Source organism: Typopeltis vanoorti, chromosome 16 (assembly GCF_054136105.1).
Source record: "Typopeltis vanoorti isolate ZY-2024b chromosome 16, IOZ_Tvanoo_1.0, whole genome shotgun sequence".
Classification (NCBI taxonomy): domain Eukaryota; kingdom Metazoa; phylum Arthropoda; class Arachnida; order Uropygi; family Thelyphonidae; genus Typopeltis; species Typopeltis vanoorti.
Genome location: NC_143564.1, coordinates 61,069,441 through 61,095,662, shown reverse-complemented (window position 1 = coordinate 61,095,662; position 26,222 = coordinate 61,069,441). Strand labels below are relative to the sequence as shown.

The 26,222-nt window shown below is 36.9% G+C and overlaps 1 protein-coding gene across 1 annotated transcript in view; it reads left to right on the top strand.

Annotated features, from left to right (window-relative positions):
* LOC150098060 (solute carrier family 53 member 1-like) overlaps positions 1 to 26,222 on the top strand; it is a 235,703-nt gene that overhangs the window by 8,409 nt on the left and 201,072 nt on the right. Inside the window, exons 2-4 of the mRNA XM_090406669.1 lie at positions 7,544 to 7,595; positions 11,632 to 11,733; positions 12,258 to 12,360. Coding sequence (XP_090262795.1) covers positions 7,544 to 7,595; positions 11,632 to 11,733; positions 12,258 to 12,360 — 257 coding nt within the window. The remainder of the gene's footprint in view (positions 1 to 7,543; positions 7,596 to 11,631; positions 11,734 to 12,257; positions 12,361 to 26,222) is intronic.

Below are 26,222 nucleotides of genomic sequence, written 5' to 3'. Positions count from 1 at the left end.
TTTTCTTTTCTTTTCTATCTTTATGAAAAAGATCATACTCGTTTGTCTCTGTTCCTGTTGGAATGTCATCCTCATCCAACCACATCTCTCGTATTCCAATAGTTTTTGGTGAAGGAAAACTGTATCATTGCAGCAATTTCATTCCTCTTATTTCTGATATATATATATATATGACATATCCAGCATTTATATACAAATATACTAGTTCATTTTCGGGTCTATAACAAGTCCAACTGATACTACTTCTCAGATACAACCCCCCCCCCTGCCTTTCCAGGCTATTCCTCTCTCGCTACCCATCCCACAATCCTATCAGAAAAATAAAGATGCCAAGAAATTATATTCTTGGTTTCATCATTTATCCAAGTGTATGCACACAAAGTTTGCACGTGAAGTAACTTCATGACCAGCAGTTGATGTGAAGTCATTAGCCTCTCTATACAAATAGCCTAGTTGTGAAGTTACTTCATGTGCATACTTTGTTTGCATGCACTTGGATAAAAGATGAAAATGAATATAATTTCTTGGCATCTTTAATTTATAGTATAAACAAGTGAAGAAACTTACAACACCGCAACCTTCTCGAGACCCAATTGTTCCCTCCTTCCACATCTCAGGCCATAAATTTTGGAAAAGTGATTATTATTATTATTAAAATCATCATGACCAGAAACCTCCAGCAAATCAAGAACTCATTGAGGGATACCATAAATAAATGGATGGAACATGTTCAAAGAATGAAAACAGAAAGATTACCCAAACAAGCCTTAAGGTACAAGCCATTAGGAAAAAGAAAACCAGGACGTCCTCTTAAACGATTCAACGATGACTTCTAAGGCCAGAACAGGCCATACTAGGCCTAAATCCTTGATACGCATGATGATGATTGAGGGAAACCATGTATAATTCATACCATCTCTTATACCTTTTTTTTTTAATTCATTCATTATACCTACACTTTAATGACAAACCATTCTAGATATATCCTGCCCTGTGAGAGAAAAATCTAACTCTCACTCCTTTTTTGAATGCATTCATTTCCAACTTACCTCTCCTCTCTTTTCCCTCCTCCATAAAATGAAAACTTTCATCTACTGGTATCCTTTCTGACTTTCAGTAGTTTGTAGATCTCTATTATATCATCCCTCATTTTCCATTTTGCTAGTGTCTGCAGTTCACACATTCTCAATATATTCTGAAAATATCCATTCTACAATCCTAATCATCTTTTATTAATATTATTTATTATTATTATTAACATCTGACCTCCATGGAGTCAAAGACTCATCATGAGAGATACACACTATCACACACACACACACACACACATATAGCTCATCCAACTGTGCCTTAGACTGATTCAGTGTGTGTGTCTACAGTCTACATTCACCACACGCTCAGGCAGTGCATTTCACTTGCCAACCACTCTCCATGCAAAGACCCTTCTCCTCACTTCTCTGCTCATAGCCTCCTTATGCAGCTTCTAGGGATGGCCTTTTATTCTACCCCCCTCTTCCATTCTATGAAAAATGTTTCCCATGTCAACCTAATAACAACCGTGACTCAATCATATCCCCCACCTCCTCCTATTCACAAGGCTTTGCAATTTACATTCTTTCAATCTATTGCCATATTCCACATTCCAAAGATCACCGACCATCTTTGTAAATCTTCTCTGTGGACTTTCTTTTAGTGGACTCTTTAACATATCCTCGCCACCATGAAACCTGGTGACCAAATCTATTTATAGTAATCCATATGAGGCTTGATCAAGGCCTTATACAGTGAAATCATTATTATTATTATTTGACACCTCCAAGGAGTCCAAAGACTCATCAAGGGAGGGCACCTACTCTACAGCTCTGAATCTTCACCACTCAATCCACCAACTACAGTGAGCTGTATCATCTACACCAATGCCATCTACTGCCCACCACTACCACTAGTATAAATCATAATCTCAAATCATAAACTAGTATAAATCATAACCTCTCTATTTCTGCTTGTCAGGATCCTCCACATCATTGCCATTATTCGATGCGACAGCTTGACAACTTGTGTAACTTGGTCCCTGAATTTTAACTCTTTGTCAACCATCATTTCCAGATTTATTATCTCATCTATCTCATTTAACACTTTCATTGCCAAGCTGAAAATTGGAATTTCATGTGGTGGCCAGTTTTTTTTTATTTTTTTATTTAGTTAGCGACGTCAACGCGATAACACGTGATCGGCTGTTTGGTGAGAACTCGCATCGCGCGATATCGCGTGATTGGCAATGAACATGTTAAAGAAGTTTCCCCACCAAGTATATACTTTGCATCCTGTCATTTCCTTACCAAATTTCAAAACCTTATACTTTGAAACATTGAATTGATATGATAGTTCCACTTACCTGCCCATTCATGCAATCTATTCAAGTCCTCGTTGAGGCCATAACATCTGCTTAACTCTGCATTGCTTTCCCCAATTTTGATTCATCTGCAAACAGCAGATGATCCTTAACAGCAGAACATCCTTACTTCTACACGTCGGTATTCTCTGCATCATTCTCATAATCTGCCATGTCATCCTTACAATTTTAGCAAAATGTCCATGAAATTTCAAGTCTATCTATCATAACCCCCAAATCCTTCATCTCACCCACCACTTCCAAAATATCCCCACCAATCGTATACTCTGCTTTGCAAATTGTAAAACCTTCCACTTTGTAACATTATATTGATATCTCCACACATTCACTCATTCAGACAGTCTATTTAGGTCCACCTGCAAAGCTACAATACCTGCTCTACTTCTCATAACTCTCCCAACTTTGCATCATCTGCAAACAACTGTATATCACCATTTAAGCTCTTTCCAGTGTCATTTATATACAGATTAAACAACATGGCCCCAAAACAGACCCCAACCCTTGGTATGCCACTAGTTGCTTTCCTCTTCTGGATATTATACCTATATACTCAACCTGTTGATAACTATTAGATAGCCAATCTCCAAGCACTAATCTACTATCCAACTCCATTTGTTTCAATTTTACTACTACTTTGTCATGTGGTAATCTATCGAAAGCCTTTGCAAAATTTAAATATACTACTGTATATGCATTCCTCTTGTCCAGTGTATTCATCTCCTTGTTATAATAAGTAAGCAGATTGTTAAAACATGATCTTCCTTTAGCAAACTCATGCTGTCTATTAAAGAGAATTCTGCTGCTGTCCACACAGCTCTGAATTCTTGTCATCACTAGCTTCTCCAACACCTTGAGCACATATCCAGACAAGCAGATTGGCCTGTAATTCAAAGCCTTAGTCTTATCACCTCCTTTATGAAGTGGAACAATTCTGCCATCTTTCCATTCCTTTGATACTTGGGCTAATCTAAGACTCATCTTGAAAATGTATGTAAAGGTGTTATTAACTCCATGGAACATTCTTCCCTCAAGACATCCATGATATACCATCAAGTCTCACGGCCTTGTTGACAGTTCCTCACATGCCTCTTGCTCACTTACCATCAGTGGTTTCTCCCCAATTCCCATTGCTCCCAAGTTCTGCATTATGCTACAATTACAAGGATGGAATACTTCGATGAAGTGCTAATTAAACACCTCTACTATATCCTCCTCAGTGTTTATCATTCTCTCATTATCACTGACCAACATCATCCTCCATAATCATTCTTCCTTCTACTGGCCACATATCGAAAAAACTCCCTAGGATTTCTTTTAGCATCATTTGCTAACTGCTGCTCATACCACACTTTTGCCACCCTTACTAAGTGGGTCACCTTCCTTGCTTGTTCTTTGTACTCATGTAATTGATTATCTCCACTCATCTTCTGCCACCTCTACAATGCCTTTTTTTTGCAGATTGCATGCTTCACCTTTTCACTTATTTATTTTACACCTACCTTATTTAATCTTCTGGCATTTTGAATATACTCAGTCATTGCTTCTGCCAGATAATTTCTGAGGAGAGACCAAGCATCATTGATTTCCTTCTCATGCAATTCCTCATTCCATGATATCACTGCAAGCTGCCTCCTGAGTTTGCCATAATCACCTGCCTTATAGTTTTCCACATATAACTCTTTCTCACAAAAGTCCTGATATGTCTGGCCACCACCCAACGTTATGGATACATGATGGATCCAGCACTCTCAAACCATGGTTCCCCCCTCTATAACATGTTGCTTCAGGTAATTATCTTTTAGACACTATATAAACTCCACTTCCATCTTGCCATGTCTCTTTTCCTCCTTCCAATATATGTTCCATAGTTGAAGTCCCCATAATAATTGCTTGGCCTGAACCACTCGTGCTACTCTGCCAATGAATGGCTCTACATTTTTCTGTGCCCCCCCCCCCCGGTCTATAGTAGCAACTAACAATAGATTTTGTCCTTTTAGCCTCTACCTTGCACCAGATTGTCTCAAATGAACCATCTCTTCCAGACTTAAAATTCTCTTTAACTTCTAATTTTGTTGGTTATAGTTCTTCAGTTATCATCAGCAATACTCCACCACCTGTCCTATTCTTTCTATCCTTTCTGAAAATACAATACCATTTCCATTCTATCCATGTAAGTGTATTATTTTCTGTCAACCGGGTCTCACTGATGCCTATAATTTTTGGCCAAGTCAGGCTGATGAATGCTAAAAATTTCTCTCCCTTATAATTTAAAGATGCCAAGAAATTATATTAGTTTCATACTTTATCCAAGTGTAAAGTAACTTCATGACTGGTCTACTTGTATATAGTGGCTAATGACTTCACATCAATTGCCTTAGTATCCCATAATGCAAGGCACATATCCTTACAACATGTATAATGCTATGTATTATGGGAAGGGCCACTACGCAGATGGTTTCAATCTTTACTGAGGTCTCATCAATAGAAGCCAGAACCAGAAGCGATACCTAGGTTGAAGTAATGCAGAAGTCATATATTTCCCATATACAAGTAGTCAAAAGATGCCACATCTTATTACTAAAATACTCTGGATTATAGATAGATGCTGAAAGTTTTTTTAGCATATACAAGTAGCCCAGTCATGAAGTTACTTCATGCGCAAACTTAGTTTGCTTACACTTGGATAAAGGATGAAACCAAGATTCCTCTTGCACAATCTTCTCATTAGCAATCGTAGCCCTTCTCAATTCTCTCCTCTCATACTGAGGCAGTGGACTCATAATCTCTACTTTCTTACTCTTAATTTTCACTTGTTTCAACAACTCTTCCTCTCTGATTGTATATTTCTTACCTTTTAAATCATTTGTTCCTGCCAAAACAGTCAACTCTTGATCTTTGTACCTGGGATACATGCTTTTGTCACTTAAGTATATCTGTTATCATCAAATTTCTATACAACACCTTCTCGTTACTCCCAGTTGCTTGCACTTTCATACTTTTCTCATTCAATTTTTCTTTCATTCTTCCTCCTGTTGTTCTGCATGACAATTGTTTCTTCAGTCACTCTAGCTCTTGTTTTGTCCTGTTAAGGATGCTTTTAAGTATGCTTTTTCACTCCTTACTGTCACCTCATCGTCTACATTACTTTAATCTGCTTCTTTCATGCTCTCATTCATATTTCATGCACTATTGTTCCTCCTTTCACATTCTCCAGAACATTTTTGCTATTTTTCCTTATATCATTAATATTAGTCACTTCAGTTTCCTGCTTTCCACATGACTTGCATTTCTTGCACTCACACACAAAGCATTTATGAAAAACTTCCTCCACTCTCACTTTTTACCATAAACCATTTATTCTTGGCAATGAATTAATAGAACATACACTATATCGCATAAAATTCCTCAGTGAACAAGTGTAATTGGAGTCACGAAAAATGCTTTCTGAATGATAGATGCATGGGAAATTCTGCATCCATTGCAGGTGTGTGGGTGAAACTCAGTCATTCCAGAGTCTAAGTTAGGAAACATGAATGGAATACACTACAAGTGGACATTGCGATAAACAGACAATACACTGAACGCATAGCCTTGGTTGCTTCAGCTATAATCCCAATCCAATATCTTCCTTCAGGCTTACTCTGCAGCCACCTTCACCTTTACAAATGATGTAACAGATTTTGATCAGATTTATCATAGAATATAGATTTTTTTTATTGTTGTTGTTGTTATTTAATTTTTCCTGGTAATTCAATAGAATAGAAAATGTAAATAGACTGGTAGAGTATTATTTATGATAAGTGATGAATTCTGCATGCTCAGAATAGAGAATTGGGAAGGAAATGGTATTTAGGTAATAGAGAATTTGCCTTAGGAAATATTACTAGAGAATTTAGAAGGAAATGGTACTTTTTGGAGGCACCATTTGTAGCATAGCTCTGAACATTACAATAATAAATTTAGTTTAATCCTTTAACCAAGTGTGTGCAAACAAAGTTTGCACCTGAAAGTATCTTCAAGACTGGGGTAAAGTGGTACAACACCAGGCAACTCCTTGCAAAGGTGGAGCAAGCTACCAATACTCCTATCTCAGTATCTCCCATAATGCAAAACACATCTCCTTGCGGATATGTATAATGTTATGCATTAAGGGAAGTGCCACTACCCAGACTAGTTTCGACCTTTATTGAGGTCTCTTCAGTGGGAGCCAGACCCAAGTGGAGATACCAAGGCAGAAGCATTAGCAAGGTCATCTCCTCCTATAGGAGCTGCCAAACGGTGTGCCACCTTTTTATTAAATTACTTTGGATTTAGAGAAAGATGTTGATGATGCATCTCTGCAAGGAGATGTGTTTTGCATTATGGGAGATACTGAGATAGGAGTGTTGGTATCTTGCCCCACCTTTGCAAGGAGTTGGCTGGTGTACCACTTTACCCCAGTCTTGATGATACTTTCAGGCGCAAACTTTGTTTGCACACACTTGGATAAAGGATTAAACTAAATTTATTATAGTCTGACCAAGTGAAAAATAAACTTTCAACATCTTTCTCTAAATCCAGAGTAATTTAATAAAAAGGTGGCACACCGTTTGGCAGCTCCTATAGGAGGAGATGACCTTGCTAATGCTTCTGCCTTGGTATCTCCACTTGGGCCTGGCTCCCACTGAAAATATCTCAATAAAGGTCGAAACTAGTCTGGGTAGTGGCTCTTCCCTTAATGCATAACATTATACATATCCGCAAGGAGATATGTTTTGCATTATGGGAGATACTGAGATAGGAATGTTGGTAGCTTGCTCCACCTTTGCAAGGAGTTGCCCAGTGTTGTACCACTTTACCTCAGTCTTGAAGATACTTTTTGGTGCAAACTTTGTTTGCACACACTTGGATAAAGGATTAAACTAAATTTATTATAGTCTGACCAAGTGAAAAATAAACTTTCAACATCTGAACATTACAAGATAGCTAACTTTTGCAAGATCATAGTTAAAGCAGACGTATTAGAAATGTGGAATGGGCAAATTTTAGTTGCTCCTGTTAAAAGCATAAAATTTATTACATTTTGAGATTATATAATACTTGGGATGTATTTTAAATTCTGTAAAAATCCGTTTGTCTTTTGTATTTTAGGAAATGAAAGCAATGTTATATATAGCAGTGGAAAGTGCTCCCTCACCAGAAGGTAAGCAAACTTCTTACATTAGTGTTATAATGTATTATAATTTTTTTTTTTTTTTTCATTTCCTAAAAGAGAGAAAACAGGTCTTGAATTCTCTAGGATTATTCATAACTATGCATCCTATACAGTTGCAAAATGTATGTATCATCAGTTTAGATTGGTTTGAACACTGTTTTGTATATTGTCAGTTTATCTGTTTATTCTGGTATCCATATGAATCTGATGTCTTCATTAAAAATTGTGGCAAAATAGTCAAACTGTTTACTTGTTCTAGTTCTCCATTGAGAATGCAGTTGATGTTTTTCATTCCAGCCTATTTTCATTGTTCTTGTCTTTTATAGCTGAATTTTTGCCCAATTTAAAGAAGTATTAAAAAACACTTATGCACAGTAAACAGTTTATTAAATTATAAATGATTATACTGATATAGCAGTTCACTTTCCAACATTGTTAATGGACGTATCAGTCCATTAACAATGTTGGAAAGTGAATAATGGGAAATTAAAAAACAATGCAAGCTCGCAGAGAATGGTGTCTTTTTCATGTGCAGTCATATGAGTGTCAGACAAATATTATGCTACTAGAGTACATGTGTGAGAGAGAGAGAGTATATTAAAAAAAAATAAAAATTGACAATAAAACTAAAATAAAATAAATAATAATTAAAAAATTAACTAATACATTTTTTTTATAACAATTTCCCAAATTCATCACTGAGATTTAGGTTTGGATGGTGAAGGAGATCAACACTTTCTTTGAAAATAAGTTTAAATTTCTGGTTGTTTTTGTGTAGAGTAATTTATCAATAACTGTATTACTTATTTTAAAATTTTTCATTTAATTTTAATTTTTATATTTATATTTAAATTTTTATTTTTTTAATATGTTCACACACACACACACACACACACACACACACACACACACACACACACACACACACACACACACACACACACACAATCTATATCTCACCAGCATTTGTTGGTGAAAGGTTTTTATTAGATTAATGCAGAAGATATTTTCATAGAGTAGAAGGAAACAGCATACTATACATAAGAGGCAAGAACATCCTAGAAGTTATATGAAGAGAATGTGAGAAAGAGAGAGAGAGTGTTGCAGGTTTGAAACCTGCCATGGGCATGAAGGTTTGTGATTGTCTTTAGGTGGGAGGTGAATGTCATTGCCCTGTGTGAGACCACTGTTCCGCTTATTGAAAAAGTTCCACGTTTGGTCTCTAGAGCAGGTTTTCTGGACTATGTGAAAAATACAATATATATATATATATATATATATATATAATTGCTAAAATAAAAATAGATAAAAGAAAATATATATGTATATATCCGTAGCATACCTTGCCCACAGCACAAAATGTACTATAGGTTTGTAAATAACCTTTTGTGGATGGAAGCAACATAAAAATTACACACATGAGATGTTATCAGAAATTCACAAATTTCTGTGTGCAGCTCTGGTATCCTGGGTTACATGCAATGCAAGGAGAGTGTTAAAGTTGATATCAGGACAGACTATAAATTATGAAAACAGATTGAATATTTCTGGACTGCAGACACTAGCAAATAGGAGAAATTGGAGTGATATGCTAGAGACTTCAAAAGGGATTGCAGAGTATATGAATAGGTACAATTTTTAATTTTATGGAGGATGAGATGACATCCGTGAAAGTTGAGAATGAATGCAGTCAAGAAAGAAGTGAGAGCCTGATTTTCTCTCCTAGAGCAGTGCATGAATTGAATCAATTGCCTTTAGAAATGAGTGCAGGTAGTGTGAATTAATTCAAGAGTGCAAATTATGCAAAATCTTATTGATCGTGAAAAATTGCACTTGTCCAAGCTCACCCACTGTTGTTTTTTTAATGATATGTCCCAATAAGTAAATAGGAATTCCATAAAGTGGTCATGTATCATTATTTGGAGAACATTTCCAGTACATGCAAACTATTCCAAAAAAGAAATCAATGAATAATAAGAATAAGAACAGTAAAAACAATATTGATTTTTTTAAAATAAAATTTATTATATTAATTTTGTTACTAGAATAGTTTTATGTATCACATATTCTAATGTATTTTCTTAAAGTTAAAAAAATATTTAAAAAGTTATTTTATTAATATTATTATTAATATTATTATATTATATTATTATTATTATTATTTTTTTTTTCCAGCCAGCAAATAGCTGGCAGGCAAAATCTGCTTTCCTGGATGAGTGGGCAAGCATATTTGTCAAGTCTTGGGTATGGCAGCTGGTGTGGGTGATTGGGGCTCTCTCAATGAGTCCCTGCACTGATGGTCTCTGGTAATAATTATATACTAGTGTCCAAAACCTAAGGACGAACACTATTTCTGAAGATTACAGCTGCAAATTCAGACAAATCAGCTTTTGGCAATTTGTATAACTGATGATTTCGAGATGAAAGTGGGTACATATTCAAATTTTTGAATTGGGCACAAAGGGATCACATTGTATCACTCAACAGGATAAAAGGCTGCACTAAACGAATTGTGTTTGAAAGAGGCTCTTTTCTTGAAGGAATAAAGTTGCAAACTTGGATGTCTTATAATGTCTGAAATCTCAAAGACATCATCTAGATGATTTCACATGGAGAAGAATTATTGGAAATCTTGAAGAAGGCTGCAGAATTACTGATATTGGCAGAGAAATAGTTTGGAATCTCACATTGCATTGTATCCAGCTCTGGACAGCAGCATTTCAAATCAATGTAATGTGTTCTAGATGTTTGCTAAGAGGTTGCCCACACAGCATGAAGACAAATTTTTGGTTATAACAGCAAATCATAATCGATGCACTACAGCAGGTGCCTTTTAGAGGTTAGCTTGCAAGTTGGCTTCCTTCAAGCACAGGTACATAGATATTTTAACAAACTGTGGCAAAACATCTGCTACAAGTAGGTCAATATGCCCAAAGGCCTGTAGTCTACATCCCTTTATCCACAGCTCATCATTGAGCATGTTTCCAGTGGTGTTGTATCCATAAAAATTGGACCAGACACCCATGGCCTCATGTACTCTTTACAGATGAGAGTCATTTTAGCCTTTCCTCTAATTCTAGATGACACTTCATCTTGTAAGAAAGTGGTACTGTTTATCATCATGAACACTCTTAAAAGGGATAGATACAATGGTCTATGGGGAGGCATTATGCTTAATGGATACACCAAGCTACAAGTGCTGGCAAAAGGGACTATGACTGGTGAACAATATTGCAACAAAGTTCTTCAACATCACATTGATTGAAGAACTTTGTTGCAATAAAGTTCTTCAACATCATGTTCAATTGTTCCGTGGTGCTGAGAATTCATTTTTAAGGATGACAGTACCACGCCACATCATACCCAAGCAGTGGAGCTACTTCTCAAGACCAAGTATATTAATAGAATTAAGTAGCCAGCATGCTCCCCAGACCTCAACCCCATAAACACATTTGGGACACACTAGGAAGATGCATTGCTGCTTGAAATTCCCCTCCTTAAAACAAGCAAGGCCTTATCCTTTCTCTGAAGGAGGAGTGGGCCAGTTTGCCTTAAGAACTCCAAATCACTTGATGCTAAGTATGGTACAACATTGTGAGAGCTGCATTGCAGTTCAGGGTGAACATATTCCATACTGAAATGTCTCTATGTAGTTTTCTGTAAGCACTGTACATTAATTCCTTAACTATGTCCTTAGGAAATTTTTGTGACTTTTGCCAAAAACATATTGCAATTTAATTTGTAATGAAATTTATAACACAAAAACATATTGCAATTTGTAATGACATTTATAACACATTTTTTGTGTAATATAATGTGTTAGTATACTGATAAATTATATTGTAGTCATGAAAATTTTTTCACACACAGGTAAAAATGTAATTCGTTCTTAGCTTTTGGACACCAGTGTAATAATAATAATATATAAGTAATAATAATCTGAAGTGCTGACTATTTCTAGTTTATATCATTTAATATTATTTATTTATACAATTTTTTATTTGTAATTCTTTAACAAATTTAGTGGTGGAACAGAGGCTTATTACTCGTTACTTTGCCAAATTTGATGAAGTATTTTTTCATTTCTGTGAAAAGGAGTTAGAAAAGATCAATATGTTTTTTTCAGGTAAATATATATGGTGTGTAATTTATTTTATTTACTGTTTCTCCTGTTTGTTTATTTATTTGTGATATTTATTACCTTTTCAGCAGTATTGTGTGATCTTCAGAAGCTGCAGCATTGGTATGGAAATAGCTATGTTGCAAAAATTAACCAGAGGCCTTTTTTTTTTTCCTTTTTTTTTTTTTTTTTTCTTTTTTAAGTAAGTAAGTTTGTGCTGTGCATTTTTTGTGATCATTGACTCTATGTGTTTATCATAATAGATCATTTTCCAGTTACTGGAAGGGGAGAGGCATTAGGATTGAGATTTGTCAAGTGAACCATATTTGAAAAGGATTAGAATATTTGTCATAACTAAGAATCAATTTGGTTGCACCAGGTGATGTATGATGAAACAGCTGTGCAATGATGCAGTAGAGAGATTATTTTCATATATATATATATTCTTTTTGTTTACTTTACTTTACTATTCATGTTCATTTTCTTTATTTAATTTTTGATCTTCTTGTTATTTGATATTTATATTTTAGAGAAACTGGCAGAAGCTACGCGTAAATTTGGCAATTTGAAGTCAGAGTTAAACAATTATCTTACAAAGCCAACTGTGAAATGGAAAGATGAAGTGCATAAGTGGTATGTAATTAATAAAATTTTGTAATTTTTTTTTAAAGAAAGACATTATTTTATAATTGTTTTTAGTTATTGTTATAGTTTACTAGTATATGATACCTATTAGATTCATTTTGTACCATTTGTCTGCATGAATATAATAACTGTTCCATTTGAATGGATGTTATTCAAATTTGGTACTAGACGATTACTAATTCTAATCTTTAAAGTTACCTGTGGCATGACTATAAACATCAAATTATATGATAACAACAGTAATTAACTTTAATGAAATGAAAGTACAGCTATTTCATACTGAAAATAACAGTACATCATCAGTGCATAGAAACAAGCAAATCAAAGAAAGGAATACAAGGTACATACAACAAGGTACATAAAAAGTTGCTGTGTACTAGAATATAATAAAATAAAACTATTTTTGATGGTTACATAAAATCAGAATCTCTCAAACTTTTGGGAGAGAGAGAGACAATCGTTCCAATTCAGATTTGGCTGATGTAAAAGGAGTTCACAACTTTCTTTGAAAAGGCATTCATATTTAAAACTGCTTCTATGGAAAAAACAAGCTTCATTCCACCGGATACTGTGTTTAGTGTCAATACTAATGATTCAGAATGATTCTGAATTGGAATAATTGTCTCCCTCTCCCAAACGTTTGGGAGATTCTCATTTTATGTAACCATCAAAAATAGTTTTAATATTATTTATTAATATATTAATTTCTAGCATGCAGCAACCATTTTTATTGGTAAACTGATTGTTGTATGTATCTTGTATTCCCATTTCTTTGATTTGCCTGTTTCTATGCACTGTACTGTTGTTATTTTCAGTACGAAATATCTGTACTTTCATTTCATTAAAGTTAATTACTGTGGTTATCATGTAATTTGTTGTTTATGATTACTAATTGTTAAATGATTTTTTATTTTGGTATCAGTTAGACCACTTTTACTGGCACGGTGATTTAAAAAGATAGTAATAATTTGTTCTGGCTATGTATAGTGAAATTGATGAAAAATATGGTTTTTATAAGCAAAGAGAAATGTGTTGATACTGTCAAAATGCAGGAAGTGAATAACTGATAGTTTTGACAGGAATGAATGATTTGAAAGGTGATAAGTATAAAATAAAGAAGTAAAAAAAGAAGAGCGAGTTTGCCCTATCATGTGTAGAGTGAACTTAAAAGAACCATGATAGTAAATGAATCATAGTTCAGGGCACCAGTTGTGTAAGTAGAGTTAGTGGATATATGGGATGATGTTGATGGGCAAAAAAAAATGTATCTGATTGATGACTTGCATATGGCTGGATTTAGTCTAAAGAAAGTGTTTAACAGTAAATAGAGAAAATATAAAAAACTATGTGCATGTCGCACACACACAGTGAGTGAATGTGAAAATGGAGAATGAATATAGTGGGTTTAGATGTATCATGTGGTTTAGAAACAATTCATTTGAGGAGAAAGGAATGAATATTAAATAGTCAGTCTTCATTAAATTACAAGACAGACTATAGGACATGCATTGATATGTAATGAGCTTAGAGGTTAATTGTTGTATCTGTTTGCTAATGTTTAGAACCATTAAGAACAAGGTGGACGAGGAAGAGTTTCTTGCATTGGTGAGTATGTTGTGGTCAAAATTCTAAGCATTATAGGGAGATCTGGCTGACAGATGAGAATTTGCTTATAGGAATAGAATGCAAGAGGTATAGTATTTTCATGGAAGACAACAGTGACAAAAAAAAAAAAAAAAAAAAGTGGGAAAGTTTTGCTGATGATGAGGACATCAAATCCTGTTGGCACAGTGATCCTATGTATGGTTTAGAAGACAGAAGGTTTGAGGCTGAAGTAGAGGCTAACAGGATGAATTATATGTAGATGTTATCATTGGTCTGGGATTTAGTGGTGGGTGATTATGAAATATATTATTAAATCAAAAGCAAGAAATCATAATGGATGATCTTAATTTTTGGGACAAGGATTGGCTGTATGAAATAGTGCTGGAGAATAAAGGGCATTCATTCTAAGACTGTGGCATCTTACACATCATATAATGAGGTGAACATCCTACCATCCGTTGGCAAAGATGACCATGCAGTTCAGCCCTGGAAGATCACCAGTTCATTTGTAGGTTTCAGTAGTCTCACACTGCACAATGAAATTCACCTCCAGTCAAAAACATCCATGCCCATGGTGGGATTCAAACCCACAGCCTGTTGGTTGGAGGGTAGATATGCTAACCACTCAGCCAAGACCAGGCCTGCAGTATAATTAGCAATATAGTAATATGCTTAATAAAACTATATATAAACAGTTAGTCTGCAGTCTTAAAGTAACACTCTTTTGATTTAATTTTATTATTATTGTATGAATATATCTCTATGGGATCTGAAGACTTATCATGTCACACCCACAGTAACCATTATTCACATAATGCCTATCATTCTCCTTAAACTTCTTCACTTCACTATCAACTACTCATTCACAGCTCTCCAAGCAAGAAATCTAATTTGCAGATCTTTACTAACGCTACTCTTACACAACTTCCTGGGGTGATCCCCTTGTTCTCTCCTTACACATCATGTATTGAAAAATTTCTTTTGTGTCAATCTTATAAAACTCCTTTAGTTTCTGTCATGTCTCCCCTCCTCTTCTGCCTGCCAACTAAACTCTGCAACCCAAACACTGTCAATCTATCTCATAAGCACCACAAATCTGTCGCCATCTTGGTCACATGTCTCTGGATTCTCTCCACTATCCCCCTGATCCCCAAGATATCCAAATGACTATGTGCACAGTAGTCAAGATTTGACCAGATCATAACCTTATAAAGAGGGATGATAACCTCCCTATCTTTACTTGTCAGTGTATTCTTCAACATCCAAGTAATCCTTTGAGATATTTTGCCAACTTTTGCATTATGACCTCCAAACTTCAACTCTCTGTCCATTTATTTAAATTATCCTGAAGATTATCTACATCACCGTTATCAGCTATTGCCCTCCTTAGTTTTGTATCATCAGCAAACAATTGAATATCCCTCCCTTAAATCATTCTCTGTATCAATGAAATATAAATTAAAAGTAGTGGCAATAGTTCAGAGTCCTGAGGCACTTCACTAGTCATCCTCATTCTCCTAGATTCCACCGTATACTACTCTATGGGTAGTCTATCAGTCATCACTATCCATGCCTCCAGCTCAACATTCATTTCCATTTGTTCCAACTTATATAATATTTTCCAATGTACTATCTGTCATATGACTATAATTAGTGATAGTCATGAGCCAGCTATCTCTGATTGGCTATCGGTGGAGATTAAACTACTCACTCAGTCTCCAAAAAAAAAAAAGAAAAAAAAGCTACATAGGATTAAAAGGCCTCACCTACTCCCTTTAAGGGAATAAAAGGCATTAGCTTAGCTGATATTCTGTTATATGCCTTTGCAGAAGTATCAGAAATAAGGCAGATGAAATGGTTTCAGTGATCGAGTTTATTTGCCCCAAAATTATTGGAATAAGTGAAATATGTTTGAATGAAGATGATGTCATAAAGGGAATAGAAATAGAAGGATACAGTATTTTTCATGAGGATAGAAAGGGCAAGAAGGGAAAAGGAGTACTGCTAATGATAGCAAGGGAATTATATCCACATAAGGTAGACATGAAAGAGGGAAATAGTGGCACTGGTTATGAGGCAGTGTGGTGTAATGTGAAAGTTGACAGGAAGACATGTTTAGTTGGATGTTGCTATAGGCCAGGGAATGTGGAGAATGGTGATGAAGAAACTTATAAACAACTTAGATTAGTGAACAAAGGAAGGGTAATTATTATGGCAGTATAGATTGGAATGAAGAAATAGCATTTGTGAATAAGGAAAATGAATTTCTCAAGTTTTTGAGAAGTAACTATCTCAGGCAGTATGTAAAGGAGGGCACACGAGGATCGATTATTTTATATCTCATCATATCATCAGAGAATGTAATTGAGTGGGGTTTCACACTTTCTTCCAGTTGGTGAGAGTGATCACTTGGGTTGTGGCTTGCCATATGTGGACTTCTGTGAGGAAAGGATGTGTGTGGAATTATAAGCCTGATGATCATGACCAGCTTTGGAGATAGCTTGGAGCTGTAGCATGGAATGAGGAGCTGAACAGTAAGGAAATAAATGCAGCTTGGGAACTGACAAAGAAATACATAACAGCATCAATATGTGAATATTCCGAAAGCCAAAAGGCTGAATAAGGTAGGTGTAAAATGGATGAATGAGGGACTTAAGCATGAAATCTGGAAGAAGAAGAAGGTACATTGGAGGCAGTACAAGATGAATAATGATAATAATCAGTTTCATGAAGAGTATAAAGAACAAGCCAAGAGAATGACTCAGTTAGTAAGGAAAACAAAAGTGAAGTATGAGCAGAAATTGGACAGAGAAAAACCCTAGAGTTTTTTTAGATATGTGGCAAGTAGAAGGAAGAATGATCATGGTAAGATGATGTTAGCAGATGAAAATGATAGAATGGTAACTGCTGCAGAAGACATTGTTGAGGTATTCAGTGATCATTTTATAAGAGTGTTTCATCCTGATCAGGGTGGAATCATAAGGAACTTAAATGCTAGAGGACATAGGGGATGATGGCTTAATTGTGAGTAACCAGGAAGTATTTGAGGAAATAAATAACCTTGATGTCAATAATGCAATAGGATTTGATGACATTAAGAGAATGTTAAGTTAACATTCTCTTAAGATATACCTTAAGAGAATGTTCCAGGGAATCATCACTAGCATTGGCATGCTTGTTTAATAATATTCTTACAACAGCACAGGTTCCAAGGGAGTGAAGAGAAGGTAAAATTGTTTCACTGCATAAAGGTGGTGGTGGTGGTGGTAAGGCTGTGGCTTTAAATTATAGGCCAATATGTATATCCAGAGTTGTGGTGAAGATACTGGAGAGAGAGAGAATGGTGAAAAGTAGAATACAGAATTAGGTTGAAAACAGCAGTATTCTTTGTGGTTATCAGCATGAGTTTGTTAAGGGGAGATCATGTTTTACTAACTTACTTATATACTATAACAAGGTGACAAAAACCTTGGACAGGGGAGATGCATTTACATTAGTGTACTTGGATTTTGCAAAAGCTTTTGATAGGCTCCCACATGACCAACTATTAACTAAATTGAAACAGATGGGATTGGATAACAGACTTCTGATTTGAAGCAGTGACTGGTCAGATAGGTATCAGAAAGTTGTATGTGGGGTGTGGTATCCTGTAAGAGGAAGGTCACTAGTGGTGTACTGCAGAGATCAGTTTTGGGACCATTGTTGTTCATTTTCTATATATTAATGATATTGGGATGGATTTAACTAGTGATGTGTGGTGTTTGCAGATGATGCAAAACTAGGGAGAACAATGCAGAGTCAGGCAGATGTTATGGTCTTGCAGGAGGAAAACTTGAATAGATTGCATGAATGGGCAGGTAAGTGGAAGTGTCAGTTCAATGTAGCAAAGTGTAAAATTTTGAAATTTGGTAAGCAACGATGGGAATGCAAAGTATGCTATTGGTGAGGGAAACCTTAAAGGAGGTAGAGGAAATGAGAGATCTGGACAAGGACCTGAAATTCAGGGGCTACATTGCACAAGTTGTGAAGACATCACATCAGATAATGACAATGATGCGGACCCTGACATGCAGAAATAGAGAGGTTATGATGCCATTGTATAAGGCCTTGATCAAACCTGATATGGATTATTGTGCACAGATTTGGTCGCCGGGTTTTCATGGTGACAAAGATTATTATTATTATTATTGTTCCGGGCAACTCCAAGGAGTCAACAGACTCATCGAGGGAGGCCCTAACATCATGTCAAGAACAACTATTAGACATTGACACAGTATCTATCATACCATGCCTTGAACTCATTCATGGTCGTAGCACCCACAACAGACTCTGGAAGCTTATTCCACTCATTCACCACTCTCCAAGCAAAAAACCCAGCTCTAACTCCCTTGTCAACCACGCTCTTGCCCAGCTTCCATGCATGGCCCCTAGTCCTCCCACCACCAGTCATATTTTCAAAAATATTTTCTGGATGAATCCTATAGAAACCCTTCAGTAATTTGAATGTCTCAATCATATCACCCCTCCTTCGCCTATCGTCCAATCTCTGCAACCCACAAATCTTCAACCTATTCTCATAAGGTTCATTCCACAGACCTTCTATGATCTTGATCACTCGTCTCTGGATCCTCTCCACTTCCTCCCCATCACGAAGAAACCCTGGTGCCCATAACTGGGCACAGTAGTCCAGATGGCTCGATATCAGAGGAACAACAACTTGTTTGTCTCTGCATATTAAAGTATTTTTCAGAAGCCAAGTGATTTGATGAGCTGATTTAGTCACTTTTGCAATGTGCCCCATAAACTTCAATTCCCTATCCGCCAACACTCCCAAATCCCTGGCCTCATCAATCTCCTGGAGTACAGTTCCACCAATGCGATATACTGCGGCTATTCTTTTCACCCCAAAGTGCCACATCAAATTGACATCCGTTTTTCCTAGCCCAGTCCTCCAAACTATCCAAATCATCCTGTAAAATTTTGACATCCTGTGCACTCGCAATTGCTCTACCCAACTTTGCATCATCAGCAAACAAGTGAACACTTCCTCTCAAATCCTTTCCTATATCATTGATGAACAAATTGAAAAGCAGTGGTCCAAGAACAGAGCCCTGCAGCACACCACTAGTCACAAGCTGTCTTTTAGACTCCACTCCTGCATAAACCACTTTCTGGTATCTCTCCTTCAACCACTCTCCTATCCATCTCACCAGCCCTATATCTATCCCCATCTGCTCCAGTTTACTGATTAGGGTTCCATGTGGTATCCTGTAAAAGGCCTTGGCAAGGTCCAGTAGTATCACTGTAAACCCATTACCCCTATCCAGTTCAGCCGTCACTGTGTTATAAAACGTGAGCAAGTTACTGAAGCATGATCTACCCTTCACAAAACCATGTTGTCCCCCATACAATATCCCATTTTCATCTATCCAATCCTGTATTCTTTTCTTGACTAATTTCTCTAAGACCTTGACAATGATTCCTGATATGCTAATCGGTCGGTAATTTACAACAGCAGTTTTGGAACCACCTTTATGCAGTGGAACTATTTTCCCCTCTTTCCACCCCCTCAGGACTAACCCAGACCCGAGACTCAAATTAAACAAAATGGTCAAGGGTACTGACAATTCTTTAGCTGCTTCTCGTACAACACGAGCTGGTATACCATCCAATCCCACAGATGTATTGACGTTGAGGTTATGCAATAGAGTACTCACCTCCACTTCATTCACCACAATTCCCGTATAATCTACTGGTTTATTCCTTTCTGCAATGTCACCACCTGGATGATATATACTTGCAAAGTGCTCAGTCAGTAACTGAACTATATCAACTGATTCAGTTACCTCCCTACCATCGGCATTCTTTAAAATCATTTTGCCATGTACATTTTTCCTTTTACTTGCTGCATATCTAAAAAACTGTTTAGGATTCTCTTTAGCCTGCATGGCCAATGTTCTTTCGTAATCCTTTTTTGCTTTTCTTACCACACTCGTTACCCTTCTGGCCTGCGCTTTATACCGTTCATGTGCCTGCCGGTCACCTTTCTCCTTAAATTCCCTCCATAGTTGTTTCTTTTTTTGCAGCTCAAGCTTAATGGTGTTATTCATCCATTTAACCCCTAGTTGATTTATTATTCAGACTCTAGGTATACAGTCAGCCATTGCTTCATGCAAACACTTCTTAACTGCTTCCCATGCACTATCAACTTCTAGTCCTTGCAGTTGTGCATGCCATGGCACTGAACCAATCAAACTCCTAAGCTTGTCATACTTTCCAGCCTGATAATTCCACATGTACCTTGTCTTAATTGAAAATTCCACACCTTTAGCCACCTCCCAAGTCAAGACCCTGTGATCACTCTCACCAATTGGTGGCAATGTGGTCATATTTGTTACAGCCAAATCCTCAGATGTAATTACTAGACAAGCACTCTCTGACCCCTAGTATTTTCCATTACATGCTGTCACAGATAGTTATCCCTTAATAAACACATAAAATCCAATTCCTTCCTCCCATGTGTCCTTTCCTCACTCCAATCAATGCGACCATAGTTGAAATCTCCCATAATAATTATCCTCCTTCCACTCATTTCTTCTATTTGCTTGTGCATACTGTCACCACCATCTTTTCCATCACCTGGTCTATAGCAGCACCCAATTGTATATTTAGTTCTGCTAGCCACAATCTCCCACCAAATGGCCTCAAATGTGCTCTTTTCCTCTATCCTGCAATTCAACTTCTATTCTCCTTCGCTGTAGCTCATCAGCTATCATCAACTATACTTCCCCCCCCCATTTTATTCTCCCTGTCATTCCTGAACACACTATACCCATCACATTCAATCCCACTAGCTATATCATCTACAGTCAGCCATGATTCACTAATACCAATAACCTGTGGTCTGGAAGTGCCAACCATGGCCAAAAACTCTTCCTTCTTGTTTCTAATACTCCTAGCATTAGTGTACATGAATTTAAGACCCCCATTAGCCCCAACCCTACCTTGATGCCTTATATTAACTATCCCACTCTGATTTGTTGTCCTTATTTGACTCGGGCATATTATATTCATTCATACATTCAACTGCCTCCCTAAGGACTGTATATCTACCCCCCCTTAATAAATCTAGTTTCCCTGAATTTGCACATCCATTACATTCAGCAGCACTTTCTCAAGTCTCCCTACACTGTAACCATTCAAATGCAAGCCATCCATCTTATATAGATCCTTTCGCCCATCGAACTCACTCCACACATCCACAAATTCCACACCACTCGTCATACATAACCCACGCATAATGTCATTCACAATTATGGCCCTCCTTTTAAACATTTCACTGTCATACCGTGGCAATAGACTAATCATTCTAACTCTCTCACTCCTTTCTTTTGCTGCCTCAAACAATTCATTCAGGTCTTCTATCATTTCCATTTTATCTCCTTTCAAATCATTCGTACCTGCCACAACTATCATTTCTTTCACCCTTTCCTTTTGCTCTCTAATAGACTCAGTTACATCCTTTATGGTCGCACCAGGTTGGTACGATTTTGTCAAATCCTCTACTAACACACCTCGTACTAATGAGTCTCCATACATCACTCTATCCTTCATTTTGTTCATGTTCACACTCATACATCTATTTTTCCTGTTATACTTTTTATTATTGGTTGGTTCATTCAGTCGACTTTTGCTCATACGCTCTAGCTGCTGTTTTGCCCTTTGTATCGCACCATTCGACAACGCGATCTTACTCATTGCATCTATCTCATCTTTTTTATTCTCTGTAAAACCATTAATACTATCATTCACAGTTTCTACATTCACACTCTCACAATTCTCTGGTACAACCTTACCGTTTCTTGTCATATCCCTATTTTCTTCATTCTGAAGTTTGACAAAAATATCACATTCACAATCCGAAATACACTTCAATTCCTCATTCTCCCTACATTTTCTACACACATTCACTCCTTTATTATCATCTAACCACACTCTGACCACACTCCGCAAAGCGTACATTTCGTAGATAGTACACTGAATCATCTCCTTTACATTACCGTTCTTGAAAGAAGATGGCAAACCATCATTTCTGGCCACCATTTTCCTTCATACTGGAGCCATTACTAGTAACGTATTTGATCAAATTATAAACACCAAAAACACACAAATAGATGCACTAAGATACGCAAGGCAAACAAAACTACGCAATATTAAAGTAAATTTATCAACGATAACTGAAAATAACGCTTATCTTATCTGGAGCTTTCACGAACACTACACACTACGAATCCCTCTAGCAGCGACTTCCCAACATAGATTATGTTATAAAACACTTTAGTACACTAACTACACTAATAAAACTACAATAATATACTAAAATTACACAATTAAATCTAACAAAATATTAATAAATCAACAAAAATCACAAATCTTTCAGGAGCTCTCCGACAGTACGTCCTTTCACCAGCTAGCCTCGACACCAGATGATATGTTGGAAAGGGTCCAAAGAAGATTCACAAAGGTTATCACTGTCTTTGGAGTGTGGAGTATGAGGACAGATTGAGAAAATGTAAATTGCAAAACCTTGTGAATAGGAGGAAGAGGGGGATATGATTGAGACATATATGCTAGTCAGAGGTTGTTATTAGGTTGACATGAAAGAGATTTTTCATAGCGCAAGAAGGCAATAGAACAAGAAGTCATTACTGGAAACTGTATAAAGAGGATGTGAGCAGAGGAGTGAGGAGAGGGTTCTTTGCATGGAGAGTGGTTGGTGATTGGAATGCATTGCCTGAATGTGTGATGAATGTTGACACACTGAATCACTTTAAGGCATGGTTGGATGAGCTTTGTGTGTGATAATGTGTACCTCCCATGATGAGTCTCTGACTCCATGGAGGTTGGATGTTAATAATAATAATAATAAATAAATAAATAAAGCAATGTTCTTTGGTTTTAGACCTGAGTTTCAATCCTATTTGTGACATAAAAAATCTTCATTTAGGTTTTCAACTAAAGGTGAGTTACCAGTCTGATACAGAAGCTACTGGGTTTCCCTTTCTAGAAACTCTGAATTTTCATTCCTCGAAACAGGCAAACCAGCCATAAAATACATCCAAATGGCAGGTATAGTAGAGCATGCTGATAGGTTTAACTACCCTATCATAGTATTACTTAGTTTTTATGAAGTCAAGTTAGTTAGCCATGGCAGGCTATTGAACCTAACATTTCTGAATAATCTGAAAAAAAATAAAGAAAATAAAATAAAACTGTGGATCAATAATTGGGGATCACAAATATGAGAGTTCTGAGAAAAATCAAGGAGATAGATGAATAGATGATATCAATATCAGAATCATATTCAAAATGGTATCAGAAAATAATTGACATTATTAATATAAGATAGTATGTTTACTTTAGCAGAATAGAAGACAGAGGGTTAAAGGAATAGTTGAAAGCAAAATGGCAGGAAAATGATCCAAAGAAAAAAAATTGGTTGGTTAATGTAGTTAGAAGTGCTTTAGAGGATCAGAAAGTAAGATTTTATCAAATCAAAAATATCACAAATAATTACCCAGTTCAGAAGATAGTTTTCAATAGGAAACTAGCTGTGAAATGTTGTGTTGCACTATTTGTAATAACTGATGAATACACAAGAAAATGGCAATAGTTTTCTTTAAACTGATATCAAACTGATGTTTAATGCTCTGATGTGCTACTTCAAAAAAAAATATATCACTTATCCTAATCAGAATAAAGGCATATCCAGTGAATGTTACACTCATACAGGTGTATGCACACCCACTACGGATTCAAGTGAAGATGAGGTTGAAGAATTTTACAGTATATTGCACCAAGTAGTGTACAGTATTAATAAAACAGATTTTTCTCTTAATATTAAGTGATTGGAAGCAAAAGTGGAGAAAATGAAGAATGAGGCATCACTGGAAAATTTGGTTTAGAACAGGAATGAAGCAGGAGAAAGAATGTTGGAGTTTTTATTATTATTATTATTCAGGCCTCCGAGGAGTCAAAAGACTCTTCGAGGGAGGTCCTTCCTAAGACATAAAGTCTGTCAAGACTCATCGAGGGGAGGTCCCCCCCCCTGAGAAACACAAAGTCTATCATACCACTCTTTAAACTCACTGACCGTTCTCGCTCCCACCACTCCATCAGGCAATGCATTCCACGGCTCAACCACCCTCCACACAAAGAAACCACTCCTTACCCTCTTGCTCACAGTTTCCTTTCGTAACTTCCAGGGATGGCCTCTTGTCATCACTCCTTCCCGCTGTTCAACCAAGCGAAAGAACTCCCCAGTGTCAACCCTGTAACCACCTCTCAACAGTTTAAAAGTCTCAATCATATCACCTCTCCTTCTTCTATCCACCAAACTCTGCAGTCCACATTCTCTCAGCCGATCCTCATAACTATCCTTGTACAGTCCTGAAACCATCTTTGTCATCCGTCTTTGTATCCTTTCCACAGTTAATTTATCCCCTTCAAATCCTGGGGACCAAATCTGAGAACAATAGTCCAAGTGTAGTCTGATCAGAGACTTATACAACGGAATGATAACCCTCTTATCTCTGCAGGTCAGTGTCCTTCTCATAATAGCAGCAATCCTCTGTGTTACCTTCACCACCTTTGCAATATGTCCCCTAAACTTCAGGTTTCTATCAATCATCAACCCCAGATCTCTTGTCTCCCCTACTTCCTCCAGTATAACTCCTCCCATAGAGTATGCAGCATCCCATCGATGTTTCCCAAACCTTAAGACCTTACATTTTGCTGCATTAAACCAACACCCCCATTCATTTGCCCATCTATCTAGCTTATTTAAATCCTCTTGCAGGGCTACCACATCTGCACTATTACTAATAATCCTTCCTAGCTTCGCATCTTCCACAAACAACTGAATATCCCCCTGCAATCCACTGGCTATGTCATTGATATAAAGGTTAAACAATATAGGTCCTAGTACTGAGCCCTGTGGGACCCCACTTGTAACCCTCTGCCTCCTTGAAACTGCTCCACCATACACAACTCTCTGATACCTATCAGACAGCCAATCCTGAATCCAGTTGACCAATCTGACATCCAGACCTATGTGCTGCAACTTAAATATCAGCTTATCATGTGGCACCCTGTCAAATGCCTTCGCCAAGTCTAAGAAAATTGCAGTATATGCCTTTCCCTCATTTAATGTTCTTGTAACTTTATTATAAAAGGCTAGCAAATTGCTAAAACAAGAGCGTCCTCTCACAAATCCATGTTGATTCTCACAGATAACATTACCCTCATCTGCCCAATGCTGTATACGGTCCCTCACTACTTTCTCCACGATCTTAACAACTACTGATGACACACAGACTGGCCTATAATTAGACACTTCCAGTCTGTTACCACCCTTATGCAATGGCACTATCTTACCTTCCTTCCATTCCCTGGGCACCTTTGCGAAAGCCAGACTTTCATTGAAAAGCCACGTTAAAGGCACTCTCAATTCCCTAGCACATTCTCTCAAAACTTGTGGTGAAATACCATCCAGTCCCACTTCTTTACTGACATCCAGAGTACACAGTATCTGAAACACACTCTCCTCCTGTACCTCCAGACCTCGAACCAGTCCTATCCCTCTAGCATTAAAACTGACTCCTCTAGGATGAAATACTCCAATAAAGTGTTCATTGAACAATTCCACTATGTCCTCTGCATCAGTCACTCTATTCTCATTTTTCTCCCACAATATCATTCTTCCACAGTCATTTCTCCTCCTACTGGCCACATAGCTAAAAAATTCCCTAGGATTTTCTTTGGATCTTAGGGCCAATCTCCTCTCATATTCCAGTTTCGCTTTCCTTACCACATTAGTCACTCTTCTGGCCTGTGTCTTATATTCCTCATGCATCTCTTCACCTGTCTCCTTATATCTCTTCCATGGCCTCTTTTTCGCATGCAATTCCTGTTTAATATTGTTTGTCATCCACTTTACTCCAAATTGCATCCTTTCCTTCACTCGTGGTATACAACTTACCATTGCTGATAACAAATATTCTTTCACAATTTCCCACGCACTAGTGATATCCCGGCCTTCCAATTCCTCCCTCCATGAAACTTCCCGAAGTTGACGTCTAAGACTATTATAATCACCTGCCTTATAATTCCACATAAGTTCCCGTCTCTTTGATACTCCTGCATGTCTATTCATTTTCCAAGTCAACACCATATGTCACTCTCTC